The 22,059-nt window shown below is 39.9% G+C and overlaps 1 protein-coding gene across 1 annotated transcript in view; it reads right to left on the bottom strand.

Annotated features, from left to right (window-relative positions):
- The window catches only part of apip (APAF1 interacting protein), an 18,019-nt gene extending 4,262 nt beyond the window's left edge, over positions 1 to 13,757 (bottom strand). The window contains exons 1-6 of the mRNA XM_034876498.1: positions 13,622 to 13,757; positions 6,794 to 6,862; positions 5,606 to 5,706; positions 3,241 to 3,289; positions 3,006 to 3,123; positions 1,932 to 2,067 (exon numbers count right to left, since the gene is read on the bottom strand). Coding sequence (XP_034732389.1) covers positions 1,932 to 2,067; positions 3,006 to 3,123; positions 3,241 to 3,289; positions 5,606 to 5,706; positions 6,794 to 6,859 — 470 coding nt within the window. The 5' untranslated portion in view covers positions 6,860 to 6,862; positions 13,622 to 13,757. The remainder of the gene's footprint in view (positions 1 to 1,931; positions 2,068 to 3,005; positions 3,124 to 3,240; positions 3,290 to 5,605; positions 5,707 to 6,793; positions 6,863 to 13,621) is intronic.
- Positions 13,758 to 22,059: the final 8,302 nt, after the last annotated feature.

Genomic DNA, 22,059 nt, shown 5'->3' with positions numbered 1-22,059 from the left:
CTTGAGTAGAGTCAACACAACATAAAATAGGCAAATATATCGAAAGTGGCGATATGCAATATATAGTTTATTTTGTGGGTCTGTCCTGTTAACTTTCTTTACGCATTTTATACTGTCCGACCAGTAGAACACGTCCTGTTCTGTAGAAATGGTCCTTCGTTATTTATTTATGTTGGACCAGTCCAATATGAATTTCAGTTGAAATTAACCTTTTGTTGTAAGAAAACTTGTTTAATTTGTGCAGCATATTCCTAATCCATATTCCATTATCTATTTTGTAATTTTACATATGTAAAATTACCGCAATATAAAAATATCGCAATTCATGTCGATGTTCTAATATCACATTCTGTGCTGTCGTGCAACACTAGGGTTGTGTGTGTGTCTGTGTGTGTTGGGAGTGCGGCTGCTAAATGTCAAGGTCTGGGAGGCGATTGATGCAGAACAACGTGTGTGTGTGTGTGTGTGTGTGTGTGTGTGTGTGTGTGTGTGTGTGTGTGTGTGTGTGTGTGTGTGTGTGTGTGTGTGTGTGTGTGTGTGTGTGTGAAAGAGACAAATATAAAAAGCTTCAAGTAGACTCTAATAACATAATCAAATTGTTTCTTGTACTTAAATATCTAACTTTACGGTCACTATCTGTTTCTTCTTCCCTATCATATTTATAATGTGTGATTTGGTATTTATACCTATTATAGCCTACATCACATATGTGATGTAAGGGTATTTTGCAAATACCTATCATTTACAAATGATTGATACACCGAGGATGCCTGATCTATGGGTGACAAGACGTCCTTGGATTTAGGGGAAAGTCCCCGTTTTCGGTTTTCTGTCCCTGACCAAATACAGAAGAAAAAAACTACCTCTGTCCCTGTTCTGTTTTTAAAGACACAACATTAGGTTTTTCAATCAGATTGATAGTCAAACTGGAAATGTCCCCGTTTTTCTCCCTTTTTGGGAATTGTGTTCCCAGTTTTGATCTCGGACGTCTGGTGAATTTATATCATATCAGAATATTTTATTATTGTTAAACCCACTATGAATATTAAAACACGCCTAACCATGTGTCCAGTTTCATAGCTACATTTATGACCTTTGTAGCAAAAAAAAAACATGAAAATCACTTTTGTATTCAGTGAGATTGATTAATTTAACGCGCTGACAGCTCATTTCACCTGCCAAACACAGTACACTGAGTGGAGCGGGTGACCGGTCCAAGATGGCGGTCCCAAGTTTCGTCAGCGCCAATAGGCAGTAGCGGTCGATGCGGCGTCTACCCTTTATTATGTCTATGGGTGGCACCTTGTAGGGCAGCCTCGGCCACACTGTATGACTGTGTGTGAATGGTTCCTGTACTACGTAAAAGTGCTTTGAGTAATCGTTGAGACTATAAAAGTGCTATATAAGAACATACATTTTTATCCGCATTAACATTTTATTTCCCACTTTGTACTGCAACTGCTGCACAACAATTTCCCTTGGGATAAAAACTTATCTTATCTCATCTCAGGTGTGTTTTCAAACAACAAAGCTAAAGTATTTAAGAGAAACAAGTCCTACAGTTGATACTCCCTCAGCCCTCCATTTCTTTTCTTCTATGCTGTGAGAGAGGGTTCGAGCTGATTTTGAGTGTGTAATTACAAGATTATGTTACTGAAGCTCAGCAGCATTTTCTAGCTATAAAATCCAAAAACAGTTTCATTACAAACATGCTGGATTGTGCCTTAAGTCTAATGTGTCTGCCCAGGTGGAGTGCAGATACACCTCAAATCTACACAAAGGATTCATATTGTTCATTTTGCAGCTATGATTTCTACTACAAGTGCCAAGATACTTTCATAACCAAGATTTTGTAAACTTTCACTTGACTGAAAATAAAAGGGATTGGAAGCTCTTTGGACTTGACTAATCCTTGCTGCTTGATTACATACCCATAGTTAGTGCCTGATGTGTCCTTACGAATCCCCTTGATCATCTCCTGGTGTGTTATCCTGAACTCTTTACCAGGATACAGCAGTGTTGCCATGACAGCAGCCTTGGAGTGGGTGTGTATAACTGCCTGTGCGCCTGTATTTTAGCAAAGGAAAAGCAGGATTTCAGTTTTGTCTACTGGTATTGTCATTCTCAAATTATAATTATAATAAGGCAGGAGAAAGCATGCCACAGATGATGACTAACATCAAGGTGCACTATGCTTTAAAATTCTTTGGAACAACTTAAATTGTGTTAGTTCAAGTTCTATTTTTGATGGCTTCCCTATCTGTAAAAGATATAAACTCTCACCTGGTATTCCACGATAGAGATGATAAGTAATTGAAAAACAAAAAACAAAAAAAAAACATACTTTTTGGCTGAGATATTTCAATAAAATGTTGACCTTTAATTACGATGCCTTATGGAACCTTGTTTGCTTCTTTATAAAATATTATATATCTTGGAATTTCCTCTTAAAACAATACTTCAACACCCCACCGCTTCCCCATGCAAGAACTCCATTTTGAAGACAATAACCTCACACTCAGCCTTAATTTCTGAGGAAGTCTTTCCTAAGAAAATAGAATAAAAATAAAATGTTTGTGAAATGTAGCTGCTAAATAAAAGAAAGAAGACCAGAGGAGAATGTTTGGCGTCTGTTAATGGATTTCCAATGTTGTTTCCATTGCTATTTGTTACACAATTTCAAAACCGTTTTTACCACCTTTAGTGAACCTAATCACCAACATTCAGGAAAACATTTCCACATTTCTTATTCCATTCAGCCTTTCAAATAAGAAACATGTTTAAATAAAAAAGTAATTTGTATGTTTTCCTATTTCTTTCTCTTTTTCTTTTCTTTGTCTAAAAAACATTGGATTGGACTCTGACACAGGCAAAACAAGTAAATCACTTAAATTAAAAAGGACAATTGGGGGTACAGGGATCACTGATCAGTTTTATCACTGACAAACTGCAAACGGTGGTTAATATGGGTGGCATTGTGTACAAATGTAATAATAATGACTCACCTCTCATAGTATAGGCATTCATAAAAAGTGGTGTACATTGGCTCTTCTTTAACTTCTTCCAGGCAGGTGGACAGCTGATGCTCCTCTCCTTCATGTCACACACAAACATGTCTTCTGGCTGAGTAACACAAACATTAAACAGGTGTAAAGACACAAATTAGTTTTTAAAATAATGCTGCTCAATCTGAACTCTTGATTATTTGTACTGAGTAGAACAATACAGTAACCTGCTTACCTGTATTCTCTCTTTCTGGACGCCTGATGGTGCGATGTAGATCTGTTCTCTGTGAGGTATACAATAAATATCTGTTTTAATAAGGTAAAGAAGGGCGAGGGCCTTACATGGTCTAAAAATAATAGGAGTCTTCTCAGGCTATTATGTCTTTGCATTACAGAAAATGGTAGGGTGTTATGTAAGGAGCAGTCCTCTCTAGATGCTAAGAAACACTCACCAAAGCTTTACCAGCCATCCACAAAGAACCCATTTCCCTGGGCAGTTTTTTAAGTAATTCCTTTTTTTTTTAAAGTTTTTCATAGACTTCCTGTAATTATTGCTTGAGTCCTCATTTTTTTAATCTAACATGTTTGTATCTTAGTGTCCATTGTTTTCATGTCATGTTAATAATGTCTCAACATTTTCCTTAACCAAGAAATAAGTCATCATTGGAAAATGTTTTATTCTACAGCCTGGACCACAAGACCCAATGGAAAAAAATATATTTAAATGGTGAAGTTATCAACTAACAACCTTATCATAATCTTTCATGATCATATTTCTTGCTTATATATTGACAGCCGTAACTTTTCCCCGTAGAATGTAGAGGATAAAGCCATTGCATTATTTTTTCAATCTAGCAGTAAAGACAACAGATAAAGCCTATTGATTTTTGTGTGCAATGTTTGGAGAGGCCGCCTCAGGCTCGGAGTCATATGTGAGTCAAACCAAAGCAGTAAATACAACAAAAAATAAAAATAATAAAAATATAACTTATATTATATTGTTTGGGTAAAATGAAAAACTACCGTCTAGATTCCATAACATACTGTATATCCATCCACTTTCTTTCATCTAAAGTAAATAAGGTTCCCCTGCTCAACAATCCAAGCATCAATTTAGAAACGGCGTACACAGCCACAATATGGATACATGGGAAGAGTTCATTCAGTAGACCATGTAGATGATGCTGGGGCCACAAGACATTTGGAACTTGAATGTTCCCTGTTTTTCAACTTCATAAAAAACTAGAAAATAGCCCTCGCTCTTAATAAAACGGCCATTTTGAGGAATCACTGGATCGGTTCGCAGCCGAGTGTGAAGCGGCTGGGATGAGGATCAGCACCTCTAAATCTGAGGCCATGGTTCTCAGCAAGAAACCGACGGAGTGCCTTCTTCAGTTAGGGTGGAATCCTTACCCCAAGATAAGGAGTTTAGATACCTTGGGATCTTGTTCGCGAGAGAGGGGACCATGGAGCGGGAGATTGGTTGGAGAATCGGAGCAGCGGGAGCGGTTTACATTCAATTTATCGCACAGTTGTGATGAAAAGAGAGCTGAGCAAGAAGGCAAAGCTCTCGATCTACCGGTCAGTTTTTGTTCCTACCCTCACCTATGGTCATGAAGGCTGGGTCATGACCGAAAGAACAAGATCCAGGGTACAAGCGGCAAAAATGGGTTTCCTCAGGAGGGGGGCTGGCGTCTCCCTTAGAGATAGGGTAAGAAGCTCAGTCATCCGCGAGGAGCTCGGGGTAGAGCCGCTGCTCCTTCGTGTTGAAAGGAGCCAGTTGAGGTGGTTCGGGCATCTGGTAAGGATGCCTCCTGGGCGCCTCCCTAGGGAGGTGTTCCAGGCACGTCCAGCTGGGAGGAGGTCTCGGGGAAGACCCAGGACTAGGTGGAGAGATTATATCTCCAACCTGGCCTTGAAACGTCTTGGGATCCCCCAGTCGGAGCTGGTTAATGTGGCTCACAAAAAGGGAAGTTTGGGGTCCCCTACTGGAGCTGCTGCACCCGCAACCTGACCCCGGATAAGCGGATAAAGACGGATGGATGGATTAAGTATTGCAGTGGTGCTTATTTTCTATCAAAAATCTAAAAAAAGTATAATAATTTAACAAGATTAAAGGAAATTCTCCTGTCAGTCACTTAAGACTTACAATTTTCTCCTATCTGAGTGAAATACCAGTGGCAGTCAGTAAATCTAATTTGGTTTCATTTGAACTTCCATCATCCTCCCCTGTTGGCTCAAATTAATGTCTGCCATTCCCCATTTCAAACGGGGATTTGCTGACGGGTGGCGCTTTCCTTGTAGCTGCCATCCAAAACACCACAGTTCAAAGATGGTCGTAATAACCTGTCAAAGCCTTCAGTTTGAATTCTGTTTCATTATGGCAACACTGTGACCTTCTGTCTTCACCCTAGATTTGCAAACATTGTCAAAACTGATGTAACTGACCTCAGATCAGCCTCGCTGCAATTCTGTCACCAAACGAATGTCGGAAAACATTTTTGGCATGATTGTCAAAGATATGCAAACAGAAAAGTTAAATATAGGCGTGTCATTTCTGATTCTGCAATATTCTGCAAGAAATGAATGTACGTACGAACCCTTGTTTCAGACTGATCCCTCCGCCCGTCCCCGTCACCCATCCCAGCTTGTAGAAGAGTCGGCATAACTCGGGGATGAGAACACGAGGATGCTCCTTCTCCTGTAAGTTCTCATAGATCAAGTTTAACAATCTTAGCATGCATCAGTGTGAATAGAAGTCTTTACATTTTAAAAGGCACATGGTTAAATGGGTAAGCACTGTGCTTTTTTGTTGATGGCATTGCTGTACCAGTACTGTGTCCCTGTAACAGAAAACTGTTATTTAGTATAACCGATGCATACATTTCATTTGCTGTTGAACGCCCGACTGAATTTAACTTTATTATTTAAGGTATTGTTTGGTGTTATTGCCACAAATCCCAGATCAAATTAAACCCAACAATAACTCAATCCCCCTCATCCTGAAGTGTCAGTACTGCTCAAATGCTTGTCTTACATTAAGGACTAAACAGCAACCAATTTCTTGCAGCTTAATGAAGATAAGACCAAAGTCCTTATTGTTGCTCCGAACACTACAGCCTGCAAGATTGTTAAACTTTTTGGAGTCCCTTTCTTGAGCTGTACGGTCCAAAGTCGGAAATCTTGGTGATGTATTTGTATTGGATCATAATAAACATATCAAACTATCAACATACCAACATATCAAGTCCCTAACCCGCACATTCAATTCAATTTTATTTATAGTATTAATTCATAACAAGATTTATCTCAAGACACTTTACAGATAGAGTAGGTCTAGACCACACTCTATAATTTACAAGGACCCAACAGTTCTAGTAGTTCCCTCCAGTGCACACACACCCTTAGGTAGTTCTGATTCAATCTCCCATCGCCACCCTCTTGCAACACTGTGTGTAAACAGGTTAGCTAAGTCAAAAAGTACTGAGAGACGGATTAACGTATTGTTGGTTTTGGTCTTTGTTAACAATAACAAAAATACAGAGTAACACCATCCATGTTTTAAAATGTGTGCATACACTGTGCTTTTGAGTCTCCTCATGATCTGGTGAACTTCTAGTTGCACCAATCGAGAGCATCCTTACCAACCGCATCGCAACATGGTAAGGCAACTCTGTCTCATACCAGAGGCTGTCCCACAATATATACTGTAGTTTTTCACTTTGGCAGACATCTGTCAGTAAGTCCAGCTGTGTTTCCATTGCATCATTGTGTCATGCCATGCTTGCCTGTTTCTCTGTAGCCTCTTGACCTGCTTCTTGACAGCTGCTGCTGGTGCCACACAGAGAGGACATCTCCTGTGAGAAAATGATTGAGCACATTTAGAGACAATGCCAAGAGAAGATGTGTGGGAAATGGTTGCCGTAACATTGATTCTAGTGTAATTTGAGAAAGACGTAGTGCTCTTAGGTCACCATCTTACTTCCTTATCCTTCAGACAGCTGTGAGAGATCACAGGAATAGTTTTTGTTGGCCATGTTTGATATCAATCAACTCGTCTTCTTATTGGCTACACAGGGATGCCAGTTTTATGACCTTATCTTCTAATTCGTGGGCTCCACTGTCAATCTTTCCCAGGTGGGCCCAATGGCGACTGTGCGATATCATTGGCTTAGCTTGAGGATATCTCTTGATAGGCTGATGCTATTGGCTGGTTCATTGGACTCTGCAGAAGCCACAGATTCTAATGGTGTGTCGATTTGATTTCTAGCCCGCAAAGGGAAAATGTTACAATCGATAAAAACCGAGAAATGCTGCACTAAATTTAGATGCATCTAAATTTCTCTACGTCAAAACTTGGGCTGAAACTACAAGATTGTGAAGGGACCAGATAATTATGGATTACAAGGCTTGGATATTCTAATACCTTAGGGTGTTTTCGATGTAGGAAACTAAGGTTTTTGGCGATTTTTCACCGCTGTGATTAAAGACACGAGGAGACAGGTAGGAAACACACACTCGATTAGACTCAAATCTTTCTGTGTTTCTTTACTTCAGAACATGATTATAACCGTTGTGAGTCCCCTTATTGCTTCGTGTATGGGCTCGATGGAATCAGGAGACGTTAAGCTTTCAAATGATGTATGGCATGAGCATGTTTATGACGGTTTAATGCTTGCAATTTATGAGAGAAGTCAGCACTTCCAAAAAACGGCGAGTTTACGTCCCGGTGACGGGACCTGAGCTCCCATCACGTTAAACAGTTGGTTGAGACAGTTTACACACCCATGCTAGAGGTGATCAAAAAGAAGAACAAAAAAAGATCTTTTGGAAATTGATCTTAATGCCTTGATTTAAAAAACAATTAGGAAAATCCAACCTTTTAAAGACACAAATTTTCTTTAAAATGGTCTTCCTTAAAATACAGGGAGCATAGGTATACAACCCCCTATTTTAAATTTCCATAGAGGCATTTTTAAAGGTCAGTTATTTCATGGATCAGGATACTATGCATCCTGATAAAGTTCCATTGGCCTTTGGGAACTAACCCCTCATCATCACATACCCTTCACCATACAGAGATTGGCCGGGTGTTATTTCAGTAAGCTTAATAACTGGTTTTATTTGCATTGAGAGATGAACTTATGGAAAGTTCCCCATGCCTTTCTCTAGGTATGGTGAAGGGTATGTGATGATGGGGGGCTCTTTTAACTTAAATAAGAGTTACAAATTAAACACACGTACACAAATATGCATTTGTGGATACATATCACTCTGCATTCATTTGAGAATTGTGTTTCACAACTTGCAAATACTTTATTGTTTTTGTTTTTTTTAGCACCATAGAACTGTGAGCCCACATGAGCTGAGGGGCATGAGAGACTAACCTGACGCATCAGAAAGTTTATTCAAAAACTAAGCTGCCAGACCATGTAGCCTAAATGACAGACAGTAGGGGTTTGAAGTGACTCTTCACTGATCTCACAATTTGATTATATTTATCCTAGGGGGTGAGAATCACCAGAAGCCTCCCAATACGGTCTCATCATGATACTTACGCCACAATACGATATTATTGCAATTTTAAATATATTGCAATATTCTTCAACCTTTTTGTATAATACAAGATCAATACTTGGCGCCTGTGACTGTGTATCGATACAGTATTGCCACTGAAAATATCGCAATACTATGCTGTATCGATTCCCCCCCTAAGTTTTCCTGTCAATGATTCAAATCGATTTCATTGCAATGAATGGACGCAATGATTAATTTCAACAGCCCTAACAGACAGCCTTTCACATTAAAATGGTTTCCAGTGGGCTAGCTGGCTGCATGTACACAAGCACTGACTGTACATTTAGGATGTTGAACGAACACCTACAGGGATCTTTTTGGCAGAATGCTCAGTAAATGTTGAAAGCTAGTTAGTGTCAGTTAGCATGTGTTAGCTTACAGTAACTGACTGGTTTAAAAGGTCCCATGACATGGTTCTCTTTGGATGCTTTTATATAGGCCTTAGTGGTCCCCTAATAATGTATCTGAAGTCTCTTTTATATAGACCTTAGTGGTCCCCTAATACGGTATCTGAAGTATCTATTACATAGGCCTTAGTAGTCCCTAATACTGTATCTTAAGTCTCTTTTATATAGACCTTAGTGGTCCCCTAATACTGTATCTGAAGTCTCTTTTATCTAGACCCTAGTGGTCCCCTAATACTGTATCTGAAGTCTCTTTTTATAGGCCTTAGTAGTCCCTAATATTGTATCTTAAGTCTCTTTTATATAGACCTTAGTGGCCCCCTAATACTGTATCTGAAGTCTCTTTTATCTAGACCCTAGTGGTCCCCTAATACTGTATCTGAGGTCTTTTTTATATAGGCCTTATTGGTCCCCTAATACTGTATCTGAGTTGGGGGTGGAGGATGAGATCATAAAGGGCAGGATTCCAGATCGGCCCATCTGAGCTTACATTTTCTCAAAGGCATAGTAGGATACCCAGGGCTCGGTTTACATCTATCACCATTTCACCAGGCTGGGGGAGATCATATTAATGTTAAAAAGAAACTCATGAAGTGAAATGTTCATGCCATGGGACCTTTAATGGAGAAGGACCAGCTAATGTTAATATGTCTGTAAGCTAGACAGCTAGAATTACCTGAAGGGTTGGTTCTGAGGCTACAGGATGGGTGAGATTTGCAGTGAAAGACTGATAGTCAACTGTCACTTTTGTTCAGCAAAGGGCTGGATTTCAGAAAATGACTGTAAGGCAAGACCTGGCCTAATATAAGTGTCCTTTTGTACCGTTATTCAATTGTTAAATAGATTAGGCCTATGCTACGTATTAAGTAAATGCGTAATAATGTGTATTGTATTTCACTTTTGTTTCTTTAGGCATTTTAGATCTTAGATATATATAATTAAAAAAAGTAGATATCTCAAATATACACTATGCTGTCATATTCACCTACCTCAGATATTAAGCAACCTTTTTAATTATATCTATTCATATTTCTTCATTTATTCCAGCAACAATTTCATTTTTGCATTTCTCTATTATATTACTTTAACAATCCTCATGAAAAGGTGTCTTTCCGTGTGCATGCATGTATGTATGCATGTGTGTACTAGGGGTGTAACAGTACACTGAAATCACAGTTCGGTACGTTTCTCGGTTTTGAAGCCACAGTTTGGTTCATTTTAGGGTAAAGTTAGGGGGGGAAAAAGAATAAGTAACACAATGTGCTTGTTTATTATTGACTTTTAGTTTACAGTTTTTTAAACTAACTTTGAAATGAAGTGTAATAAATAACAGTAAAAAATACTGCTGCAAACTACAAAAAATAGGTTCTCCAATAATTAATTATTTTTTTATTGGAGAGAGACACACACACACACACACACACACACACACACACACACACATGCACACACAGACTGTGTTTTTCAGACAACAGCAGTGACCAGTGCTAGTCGGTGCTAGTAACGTCTGTTAGCTGTTAGCTCCTCTAGGACGCACCGGTGCTAATGTCCTTGCATCCGCTGCAATGCTGTTTATATGGATATGGTTTAATTTTGCGTTACATGACCTATTTCTTCTGTAAATCCGTGCCTGTGTTGGATCTCTCCTCTACTCTCTCGTCTTACTCTCCGCGCCCGGCCACACAGCGGCCGCCTGTCCATACTTCCGACATTTGTCCACAGTTTTAATTTTTTATTAACACAGCTGTATATTGTTAAGTATGAGGGGCAAACCTGTATTAGTACCAGTGTTTCCGCGGGTAACTCTGCTATCGCGGCCGTCACGGCGAAGAACACAGAAGATCAAAATGATTTGATCAAAATTTTGATCAAAATAATCAAGATTATCATTTTGGCCATAATCGTGCAGCCGTAGATGCATCCACCATTATTAAAAGGTATCGTTATTGTGGTTTAACAATAATGTGTTTTAGCATTGACATCACGATGTGCGCATGAGCAATAGTCACGTTGCAGGACGTTGCAATGTGGATGCTAATCCTTTTTTGCTGCTTGATAGAAAATAAATCTTTCACTGTTCTCCTTTTACATGACTATTACCGTCCGACCCTTCCCCTTTAAGACAGTTAGCCATGTGGGCAGTGTGTATGTGACAATAGTCCGACGGGGTTTATTGTTATGGAAGTGAGGCTCTCCGTGTATAGAAAAAAAGACAGTAGGACACAGTGATGTGCATAGTTTTTGATGGGTAGTTAGTAAAGCTACAGCAGTCAGTGTTTTATTTTCTCTGCAAATACAAACTAAATCACCTGATTAATGCAACATAATCACAACGTCTCCCGGCCACAACGTTCCGAGCCGCAACGCTGGAAAAGTAACACTAATCTACAACAGAAGTCTGTGTCTGATCTAACGTCATATCAACTGATTTAATTCTTCTTGGATACACAGAGTTTGTTGCTAGTGCGCGTGACGTTCAGGTCTGATCTATTTATCAAACTAAGGAGCTGGCCCCGCTAGTCGACCACAACCTGAAATTAAGAGGAAGCAACATGCAGTCACTGTCATTCACGTTAGCCTGGACTGATTATTATATGAATACAATGGTGTCATGCTAGTCAACCAGCGCTTACTTGCTTTGGTGTTTGTAAAGTTAAAATTAAAGTTCAACAAAGAATGGGTCACATTAGAAAAGATCCTTTTTCATTAAAAAGTCACCACAGTAGTCAAGAATGATTTATTATTTCCAAACAGAGCTATTTATGTCATCTTGTAAAAAATAGTTTTTCTTTTTTCATATGGTAATATATATCGCAAGGGGGAATATACCGCAAAGTCATTTTTTTCCAATATCGTGCAGGCCTAATCGGTATTGTATCCGCAATACTAGCACTGTATTTAATTGATATCGGATCAATACTAAATGTTGCAGTATAGCACACGCCTAGTTCACTTCAATTCAATTTTATTCATAGTATCAATTCATAACAAGAGTTATATCTCAAGACACTTTACAGATAGAGTAGGTCTAGACCACACTCTATAATTTACAAGGACCCAACAGTTCTAGTAGTTCCCTCCAGAGCAAGCAACAGTACAACAGTGGCAAGGAAAAACTTCTTTTAGGAAGAAACCTGGGACAGACCCAGACCCAGGAGGTGGAGTCTGACGACCGGTTGGGGGTGTGATGAAGAATGGTAATAATAGTCACAATAAAGCAATCAAAGTGCAGGGCGGAGACTAAACAAACTTTTCATCCACCATTTAACATGTATGTATGTGAATTTGGAATTTAAGTTTGTTCCACACGCAAAACAAGTTTATTTATATGAAATGAATAAACTTGTTTGTTTTTTTTTTACTTGTTTTTAGCATTAATATGAGTTCCCCCAGCCTGCCTATGGTCCCCCCAGTGGCTAGAAATGGTGATAGGTCTAAACCGAACCCTGGGTATCATGCTCTGCCTTTGAGAAAATGAAAGCTCAGATGGACCAATCTGGAATCCTGTCCCTTATGAGGTCATAAGGGGCAAGATTACCTCCGCTTTCTAGCTTTACCCACCCAGAGAATTTGGCCCACCCATGAGACAGAAAGACGTCAAGGCTTTCAAACGAGCAAAGTGGCAGTTGGTCGTGACTTATTGGGGAAGCTTTACACAACCATTTCCTTCTAGAAAACTCTGGTGTAAATTCTCTGGATATGTAGCTACATGTCAGCACACGTACTTGGATGAGCAATACTGTGTTGTATGAGTTTTCAAATTTATAGAGATCATAATGAAGTGTCACTGTATCCTGTTCTGTGTTTATCAGTAACATGATTTGCGGTTGTCATGATGCATTTTTGGAATATAACCTTAATTAACATACTGTATGTAAACTGACATTGTTTTCAGTTGATTAGATGCAAGATAGTACATTCTACTTAATAAATAGGCAACTTGCTGCAAATCCGCTCTGTAACTTGATGTGTTTTTTTGTTTTTTTGTTGTTTCAGGTTTAACCAAAAAAGTTAAAATTACAGACTTTTAACAAGACTTGGCAGGGTACTTTAAATCAAATGGACCCTACAGAACTATGACCTGTGTAGCAGTCATTATTTTTGTCATTTGTTGTTGTAAGCTGACCAAGTGTCCTTACTGAAGTTACTTCGTTTGTGACTCACGTCTCTACAGTTGCTACTGCCATAGAAAAAGAATAATGATAAGATCAACTCCCACGGACAACCAAAGACCGTTTCCTGTGTTATTAAACTCTGTTGTCTGAAATACTACATGCCTAACAGTTACATGTCTGCACGCATAGTTGGATGATGAACTAAAGTCACTAAAGACTGAAACGCAAATATATTGTACCAATAGAGGAGTCAGCGTGCATTACCGTTCCTGTTGTCCCAGTTATGGAGCATGAGGAGGTTGAGTCGGTACCTAAGTAAATATGTGCAGCTTGCGTTAATCTTTGCCTCACCTAACGATAAACCTAACAGCTGTAGCTTTAGCTAGATAACCTGCAGCAGTTAGACTAACTTTGAAAATAGATTAGTTACGCTTGTAAACGCATTGTGTTGCGCCGTGCCAACGGTAGTTTGACTTCTCTTACGGCCAGTAAAACAAGTTTAAAAAACACAACTACTTACCTTACTTATGTTTAGAAGCAGTCTGTGGTTAAAACAGCTAACGTTATCAAACCCAAATATCTGCTAACACTACGTCATCAATACGCGACATACAAACAGGCTACATTGCCGGATGGGATTTGTAGTCTACTGTCCTGAGGCTTGTCAAGGAAGTCTTCTGTGTAGCGCGTATTGGGCTAGAGGCATATATTGTTTTATTGATGACGCCCGAAGCCCGAACACAGTTGAGAAATAACTGTTCCTTAATTAAATAAATAACATAGAACATAACATAACTCAGGCCCACAACATATCTTATTTAGTGTTATGGTACGCTGCAGAGCCAAGGGACAAGTAAGCCTACTGCAAGAGTGTAAGGTAGGTAGGTACATTTACCATGATGTATTATCAACTTACAAGTAGCAGGCTAATCTTTGCCTCTACTGAAAGAGCCCCTGTTCCCCTTCTCTCTCTAAATCTATAGAAGTTGAGCCCATTTCCAAATCAAATAGCCTAGATTGACCAACAGCTGTCATTGTGTAAATTACTGCGTATGAAATGCAACCCATAAATGCAAACACCACATATGAGATTTTATCTAAAGCAAGACATGACTATTAAGTGGTCATTTTGAACATATATCAGCATAGATTAATATATGTACCCTATGTAGCAGGGGCCCCAGATTAATTTATTTACTAAGAGCAATTTTAGGGGCACAGGCAGAAAATTCAGGGGCACACACCTTAAACCTGCAATGCAATTTCCCCCATTTTAACTGCATACCAATAGTTGGAAATGAATACAGAAACTACATTGTGCTATATTATTTTGGCTCACAGTCACAATTTTATTGAATAGTGCTTTTTGCCAGAAGATGGTCCAGTCCCAAACGTTGCCTAATATTAAAACTGTTTGTGTTTTGCAGGTTATACAGTGTGTGGGAGTTTTATCAAAATTAAAGTAACATGCTGTTTACCTATGGCCAGCCAAAACATGTAATAAAAGTTGGCCTAACAACGTTAGACCTCACAGATGGGGTTTTGACTCTGTGTGTGTGCGCGTGTGTGTGTGTGTTAAGGAAGGGATACCCGACCAGAGCCTGACAAGTCCTGAGTCCTACAGTACCCAGCGCCCGGAGGAAAGTTGGTGGAATACATTTTGTACACAGTGTGTACGGTGTCCGAAATAAACCCCAGACTGAAAGCCAAGTTCACTCATTTGCTCATCAGAAACAGGATTTTAACTCCAAAGTTTTCATTTTATTACGTCAGCCTTGGAGGTAACGAGTCTCTCTTGCTTTGAACATTTTAAATTAAACAGCTTATTAACGTGTGCTTGTTGCACCGCGTGCGCTGATGCTCTTATCTGTTGACATTTCCAAATGCCTTCCTGCAGTTGCTTAATAAAAGTGGGCTTTCCTCACAAAAACTTAGCCTACATGTGTCATTAGTATGAGAAAAAATGAGATTCTGTGTCGGGCTCAGGTTGGGCTCGGACACAAGTTTCTTAATGCCTGTTCATTCAAGTCTATGTCAGACGGGGGCCGGGCTCAGACAGAAAAATTCCTCCAGACCTGGACTCTAGTGTGTGTGTGTGTGCTGTATGTAGGCCTATGCACTGTATGTAGGCCTATGTATCTGCGTACTAAAGTACCTGTTGTTTGGCCCACAGTTGTTCCATACAGCTGCTCCTTCTCACAGCTTGGCTTTGTTTCCTGTTGAAAAAAAGTCCAAGTCATACCAGAAAGGCCCGAGGGTAACAGTGAGTATCATGTGGAGGTTCCCATTTTTGGTCAATCGTCTGGCAGATGTTGGTGAAAGTGCTCGTCAGAGTAAGAATCAAGCGTCATTAAATTCATCAACTGCACTAGTGACACAGGCTTTTATAAAACAAGTTGAAACAGGCCCACAGTCTTCAGCAGGCCTTCTACTATGTTTTGAATCCCTTTTATCCCTCTGTGTGTAGAGTTTGCTGATTGTAATACTTTCTGAAATTCACTTGAATTGTAGAGCTCTTTAAACAACCATTACTTACTTACTTTTTATCTGGAAAATATTTTTGATCATAACTGAAAACTTTTGGATAGAATGCCATGAATTAATTAATGAGTAAATGTAACATAAAGAGACTTTCCAAAATAACAGCAGGCATAGGAGCAGGAAATAATTTAAACAAACTAATAATCATGCATTTCAGAATGGTAACAATGAATATGATATTTCAAAGTAATACAGTATATCGAAATGATCTGCTTGGGAGTCTGGCAGCTGCATTTTGCTTTTTTATTCAACCAGGAAAAGTTAGTCTCAGAATCCCAGTAATCTACAGGAAACGTGACAAGATATTTCATCTCTGGGAAATTCCTTAATCAACATTGAGAAATTATGTACACACATTGTGTATACTGTATGTACAAAACTTGGGCTTAAAACCAGACAATTGTTTTGCAGTATTTTCACACGTTTTATGGTCTATGTGACTAATGGGGACGTGCCCAGTATTGAGTAATCCTACGGCTCAATTACATTCAATATACGTCCACTAAAAAAGATTTTTTTCCCCACTGACTGAGTGTCTGAGAAATTCATGGAAAGGTAGGTCCATAGAAATAAGACATTTCTCTTTGTTTGCACCCAGAAGCGTCCCGACTTTTGACCATGATCCCAACTCTCCAAAATGAGAAGAAAAGAGAAAATACAGGCAGAGGGCAGGGTCTCCGCATATACAGACATCAAAACACACCTCTAGGGGGTCATGACTGCTGATTGAGATTGATTACTTTTGTATGAGTCTATTGTTTTTAAAGAAGTCATTGCATATATACCTTTTAACATGTGACGTAATCAGTGCCTTAATTATTTATTCACTTGCCAAGGACCTAGGAACTGATTTCAGGCAATATCCTTGATTTTGGTTCCTTAAGAAAGGTGAAAGGGCAGAGAAGAAGCATATTAGTTTAAGTGTGGTAAGACTCTCCATTTGCGTGACTGATATAAAACATGGACACATACAATTTACAGTAAGTATGCCTTTTTTGTAGCTGAGAGGACTTTAGTGACAACCCCAACTTAGGAGCTGGGTTGTGACACTTTGTAAATAAAGACCAATCACTTCAGTGACTGGGTATAAAAATATGCATTATTTGGTTTTATTGCAGATTACATGGTGCATACACTTTTCAAACGTCCAGGGAATGTAATATTTCCTTAAATATTTTTCTGTCCTCCCTGTTTGAATCATTTTCCCATTGCACTGATATGGTCAAAATTGGATGGTCGTCAAGCAATATACAAAACGGTTTTGAGGAGCACCGCTTTTATGTGTTTTTTCTGAATCTGATGCAGAAATTGGCAAACTGACGTGGATGGTCCATGGTAGAATAGCAGTGATAAGGGCCGTATGTTAGAATTTCGTAACTAACTTTGTTCTCGTTGGATCTCTGAGGAAGGAGACTGAGGGTCCATTTGAGGATTAAGGAAAGGTTTAATGCAACACAATGATGAAGATGATAAGACAAAGACAGTAAGACACACAACATGATAACACTGCAGCTGACAGCGGACTGGATCCATGCTTCCCCTGACGGAGTCACATGAAACCAGTCCTGAATATTCTTAATCCCAAACTTTTATCCCCTGCACCGGGGGCGGTTCCTTTTCACCTGGTGCATTCAAATCCATTCTCATTTGTCCGCTGTTGGCACGGCAACACGCCGGCGCATCTTTGTTGTCCAATGGGGGAGGACAAGCCTTTAAACTCTGCCCCTTTGGGGGTCGTTTTTGGTTACGGATCAAAAGAGTCTGTTGTGTAAATGTGAAACTCTAACATCAATACAGTTTAATCAACATTGGATTGTCTTAGCCTAGTCTAAGACCCCAGGGGGCAGGAGACAGCAGGCCACCTCCTGGTGGGTAGGAGGAAGCTCCAAATTCCAGACTTGACCAGATCAGTAATCAAATGGGTCATCTTGACCTCTTTAAGGACAAAATGCATATTAATCCCATCCTGGCTGCATCATACATTAAACAGAAATAATTGCTTTCACAACATTGTTTATAACATTTTATAACTCAACATTAACTTGTCTTGATTATCCCTGGTGGTAATGGATGTGAGAGCTGCAGTGCACATGTCACCAGGCTTGGTTGCCTTGGGACTTTGGAGAAGGGAACAATGGTGTCTGCCAAGGAACATGAGATAACATCGAGGTAGAGAGAATTAGGGAGGGAGTCTTTTGACTTGACTTAAATAACAAGATAGACCCGTCTTCCTTCTTCCAGTTCCAAAACTCTCGAGCATCCCGTTTATATTCAACTCTCTACTTATCTCCACCAGAACAACTTTCTTGATCCCCACCAGTCTGGCTTCAAGGCTGGCCACTGAACAGAAACAACCCTCCTTGCTGTCACTGAGCAGCTTCACATTGCTAGAGAAACCTCTCTCTCTCTCTTCCATTGTCATCCTTCCGACCTTCCGTATCCAGTCTTGATCACAGGCCTACTTTGAGTGTTAGCCGTCTGGCTATGTTTCCCCGACTTCTTTCTTCTCTTTTGCGTCACTGTATTATATGCTCTTGTTCTGTGTTTTTTTTTTACATGGTTTGTGTAATGAGGGCCTTACCTTTGGATGCACTATTGTTAGGATTTAACTAAATTAAAAGGCAGTAGCAATTTTCACATTTACTCTCATTTAGAACAAAGCTTAATCGATAATGGGTGATCTTTTATTAAGTTTGGAGTTGTGGCGGACTGAACGCTTCTCATAAACGAGCCAGCACTCTGGGCTTACTAAAAAACAGAATTGTTGACATTGCATTATTACAGGAGACACATTTGCTGCAGGCAGCCAATAGACTCTATCACACAACTGCATCCTCATCAGCAAGTTCTAAAACAAAAGGAGTGGCCATTGTTGTCAAATGGAATCTTCCACTTAACGTGTTGTCCTCTTGCTCAAATGATACAGGCAGGATTCTGGTCTCCACATAGAGTTTGCTGCTAGGAAAACTTCTGTCATCTTACGTGCCTAATGTTTTGATGGCAATTTCTACAATATGCTCACCAATCAAATGCTTGAGTTAACAGACTGTTCTTTTATTGTTGGTGCATGTTTCAACTCTGTGTGAGACCTAAATATGGATCAGTCGAACGCAAAGGCCACTAGGCTCAGGCTACAAATGTTCTGAAATCAGGGACCAGCAGTTAGAGGCTTATAGACATTTGCAGTGTAGTTAATCCCACCTGTAAGTATTATTCCTTTTTTTCAGGTAGACATAAATCTTTTACCAGAATATATTTTCTGTTTGTATCCCCTCAATTATTTGATCCAGTTGATAAAGCTATGTTGTGTCCAATGGCATTGTCTGACCATAAAGGCGTCCCTTGCCCCGCCATCCTTGGCCAGCTCAACGTGCGGTTAGATGGCGCTTCAATACTTCTTTACTGAAAAACAAACCTACATCACTCAGTTTATTGCTGAATTCCAGATATTTACAGAAATTTAAGTTGGCTCTGTGGAAGACCCCAGGATATTGTGGGACGCGATAAAAGGTTTTATTAGGACCACTATACTTTTCTGCTCTAGTACACGGAAAGCTACGTCACTGATGCTGTAAAACCTTGAAGCTGTGCTCACCAGATTATACACAAAATCATTTTAGTGATAAAAAAGTTTTATAAAAATCCCTTTATTTATATACTACAGTATATATATATATATATCTGTGTGTAAGACTTGACAATCACTCTGGAGGTAAAAGGTTTTTATTCTTGTATTTTAAACTTATTTTGGTTATTTTTTTATTTGATTTTGCCTTTAAGAAAACATTTTCTTTGTACTACATACGAGTATTATACTACAGATATATTCTCTGAAGTGGGTTCTCATCTTTAATTGTCCTATTTAGTGTTTTTATAGTGGATGTAGGGCTGCACAGTTAATCAAATTTAATTGCGATCATGATTATGACTTCCCATGATCAAATTTGCGTGATCGAGCGTTGTTGTTTTTTTAAAGCGTCATTTCATAGAACGCTGAGTTTTTTTGCAAAGCCAATCTACCGCTCCGTAAACCCCTGTCTGCTCATGAGTCAGTCACAGTAGTTCCCTGCACCACGTGCAGCTTAGTTTCTAGATGTAGACAGTAACAATGGACAAAGTAACGGGAGGAAACTCAACAAATAGCAGTTGGTTATACGTCAGTCTCAAGGTTTACCAGTTTACCAGTAAACGCAACATTTTGTCCCGTGCTAGTTGGTGCTAGTAACGTCTGTTAGCTGTAAGCTCGTCAAGGACGCACCGGTGCTAATTTCCTTGCATCCGCTGCAATGCTGTTTATATGGATATGGTTTAATTTTGCATTACATGACCCATTTCTTCTGTAAATCCGTGCCTGTGTTGGATCTCTCCTCTACTCTCTCGTCTTACTCTCTGCGCCCGGTCACACAGCGGCCACCGGCCAACACTTCTTACATTTGTCCACAGTTTTAATTGTTATTAACACAGTTATTAACTGTATATTGTTAAGTATGAGGGGCAAACCTGTATTTGTACCAGTGTTTCCGCTGGTAACTCTGCTATCGCGGCGGCCACGGCGAAGAACACAGAAGTTATTGAATACAACTAACTTCAGTTGGAAGAGTAACAGCATGTGAGACGGTGCTGCTGGACCTGGACCTGGGCCAGAGATGTGACCTATGGCCAGAATGTCATAGTTCATAAAAATGCAGCGCAGTGACGATACAAACTTTCTAACAAACAGTGTGTATCCGCCATTCGACCCGTGCTGGACCCGTTCATAATGAGTCAGCTGTCTCTCTGTGAGTAGCGTCCATCACACTCCTTCTCGCAGTTATAAATAGCCTATGTGACGATAAAATTAGTTTAGATTAAAATCAACAAATAATCGTGAAATAATCGTGATAAAAATTTTGATCAAAATAATCGTGATTATCATTTTAGCCATAATTGTGCAGCCCTAAGAGAATATCTGCCTTTCAGTTGCCACCCTAGCACTAGAACTGTAAAACTGACATTTACAAATATGCAATAATGCAATAACAGTGAAACAAGTACTTCACTGATTTCATGTGTTTTCATTCATATTTCATTCAATATCGCACTCGCTGCTGTCAGTCCCATAGAAGACCATGACAGCATGGCGTGTGTGTGGAACTACACAGTCTGACATGAACCACGTGACCACCCCGCTACCGAGATCAAAGAGTGTCACTCTTCTCTCTCCATGGCTCTGGCAGAGGCCTTTGCCCATTCATCCTATCCTTAAGTTATTTGCTGTGCACCCTAAAAACTGTGGTATGGTGTCTAGGCTTTATCAGTTCTTAGTAATATCTGGCCACTTTGGCCTTCCTTTTGAGAGGATCTGGGCACGCGATTGCCCAGGCCTGAGTGTCAATCTTGACTGGCATGACGTATGGTCGAACATTCCAGAAGTGTCACGCAATCCAGACCATCAGCAGATTAACTTCATACATAGGACATATCTCACCCCCGTGAAAATGCATAACGTGAAAATAATTAACATGTTCTGGGAGTGTTCTGCAGTTGGTCAGTTCTGGAACAATCTTGCATCCAAAATCTCTGCCTTGTTTAATGTTAATGTGCCTGTTACGGTCAATGTCTTGATTCTAAAGGACCTGTCAGCCTTTCAGCTCTCTTGAACTCAGAAAGGTACTGTATATGCTGGATTACAGCTGCAAAGAGGATGATTGCAAGCTTTTGGAAACCACGACAAAACATGTCTAGCCCTTCCTTTTTGGATGAGGTTTATTGGGAACTCTCCACGGGGCGGATTAATGGTGCTCCGGGGAAGACCCTGGACACAGGGCGGTGCATCGCTGACTCTGTGAGGTCCGGGCTCTAACATGCTCAGTTGTTAGGTCCTTTGTCTTGTGTCTGCCTGTGTGTTCTTCTTATCAGTGTATTTTTTAAAATGTTTTGTTGCTGTTAATTTCTTAAATATGAAAAAATATATATATAAAAATTTGACCACAAAAAAAATTACTCTGTGGTAGTAGTCCCCACCCAGACTGCTAGGAACCTGGGTGTGACACTTGATGATCAACTCTCCTTCACTGCCAACATTGCTGCAACTACATGATCGTGTATATACATGTTGCATAACATCAAAAGAATATGTCCATTTCTAACATAGAACGTGGCGGAAGTTCTGGTTCAGGCACTAGTCATCTCACATCTAAACTACTGCAACTCCCTCCTGGCTGGACTGCCTGCCTGCATGTGCCATCCAGCCCCTGCAGCTCATACAGAGCACAGCAGCTTGACTTGTCTTCAGCCTCTCCAAGTTCTCTCATACTACACCGCTCCTCTGCTCGCTTCACTGGTTACCAATTGCATTGCAAAAATCAGGGTAGCAGCTGTCGCCTTGGTCCCGCTCCATGTTCTGTGATGCCATGTTCTACTGCTACACTGCAGTGC

This window comes from Etheostoma cragini, chromosome 1 (assembly GCF_013103735.1).
Source record: "Etheostoma cragini isolate CJK2018 chromosome 1, CSU_Ecrag_1.0, whole genome shotgun sequence".
Lineage (NCBI taxonomy): Eukaryota > Metazoa > Chordata > Actinopteri > Perciformes > Percidae > Etheostoma > Etheostoma cragini.
Note: the sequence above shows the minus strand (reverse complement) of the source record. Positions and strands in the feature narration are given on the sequence as shown.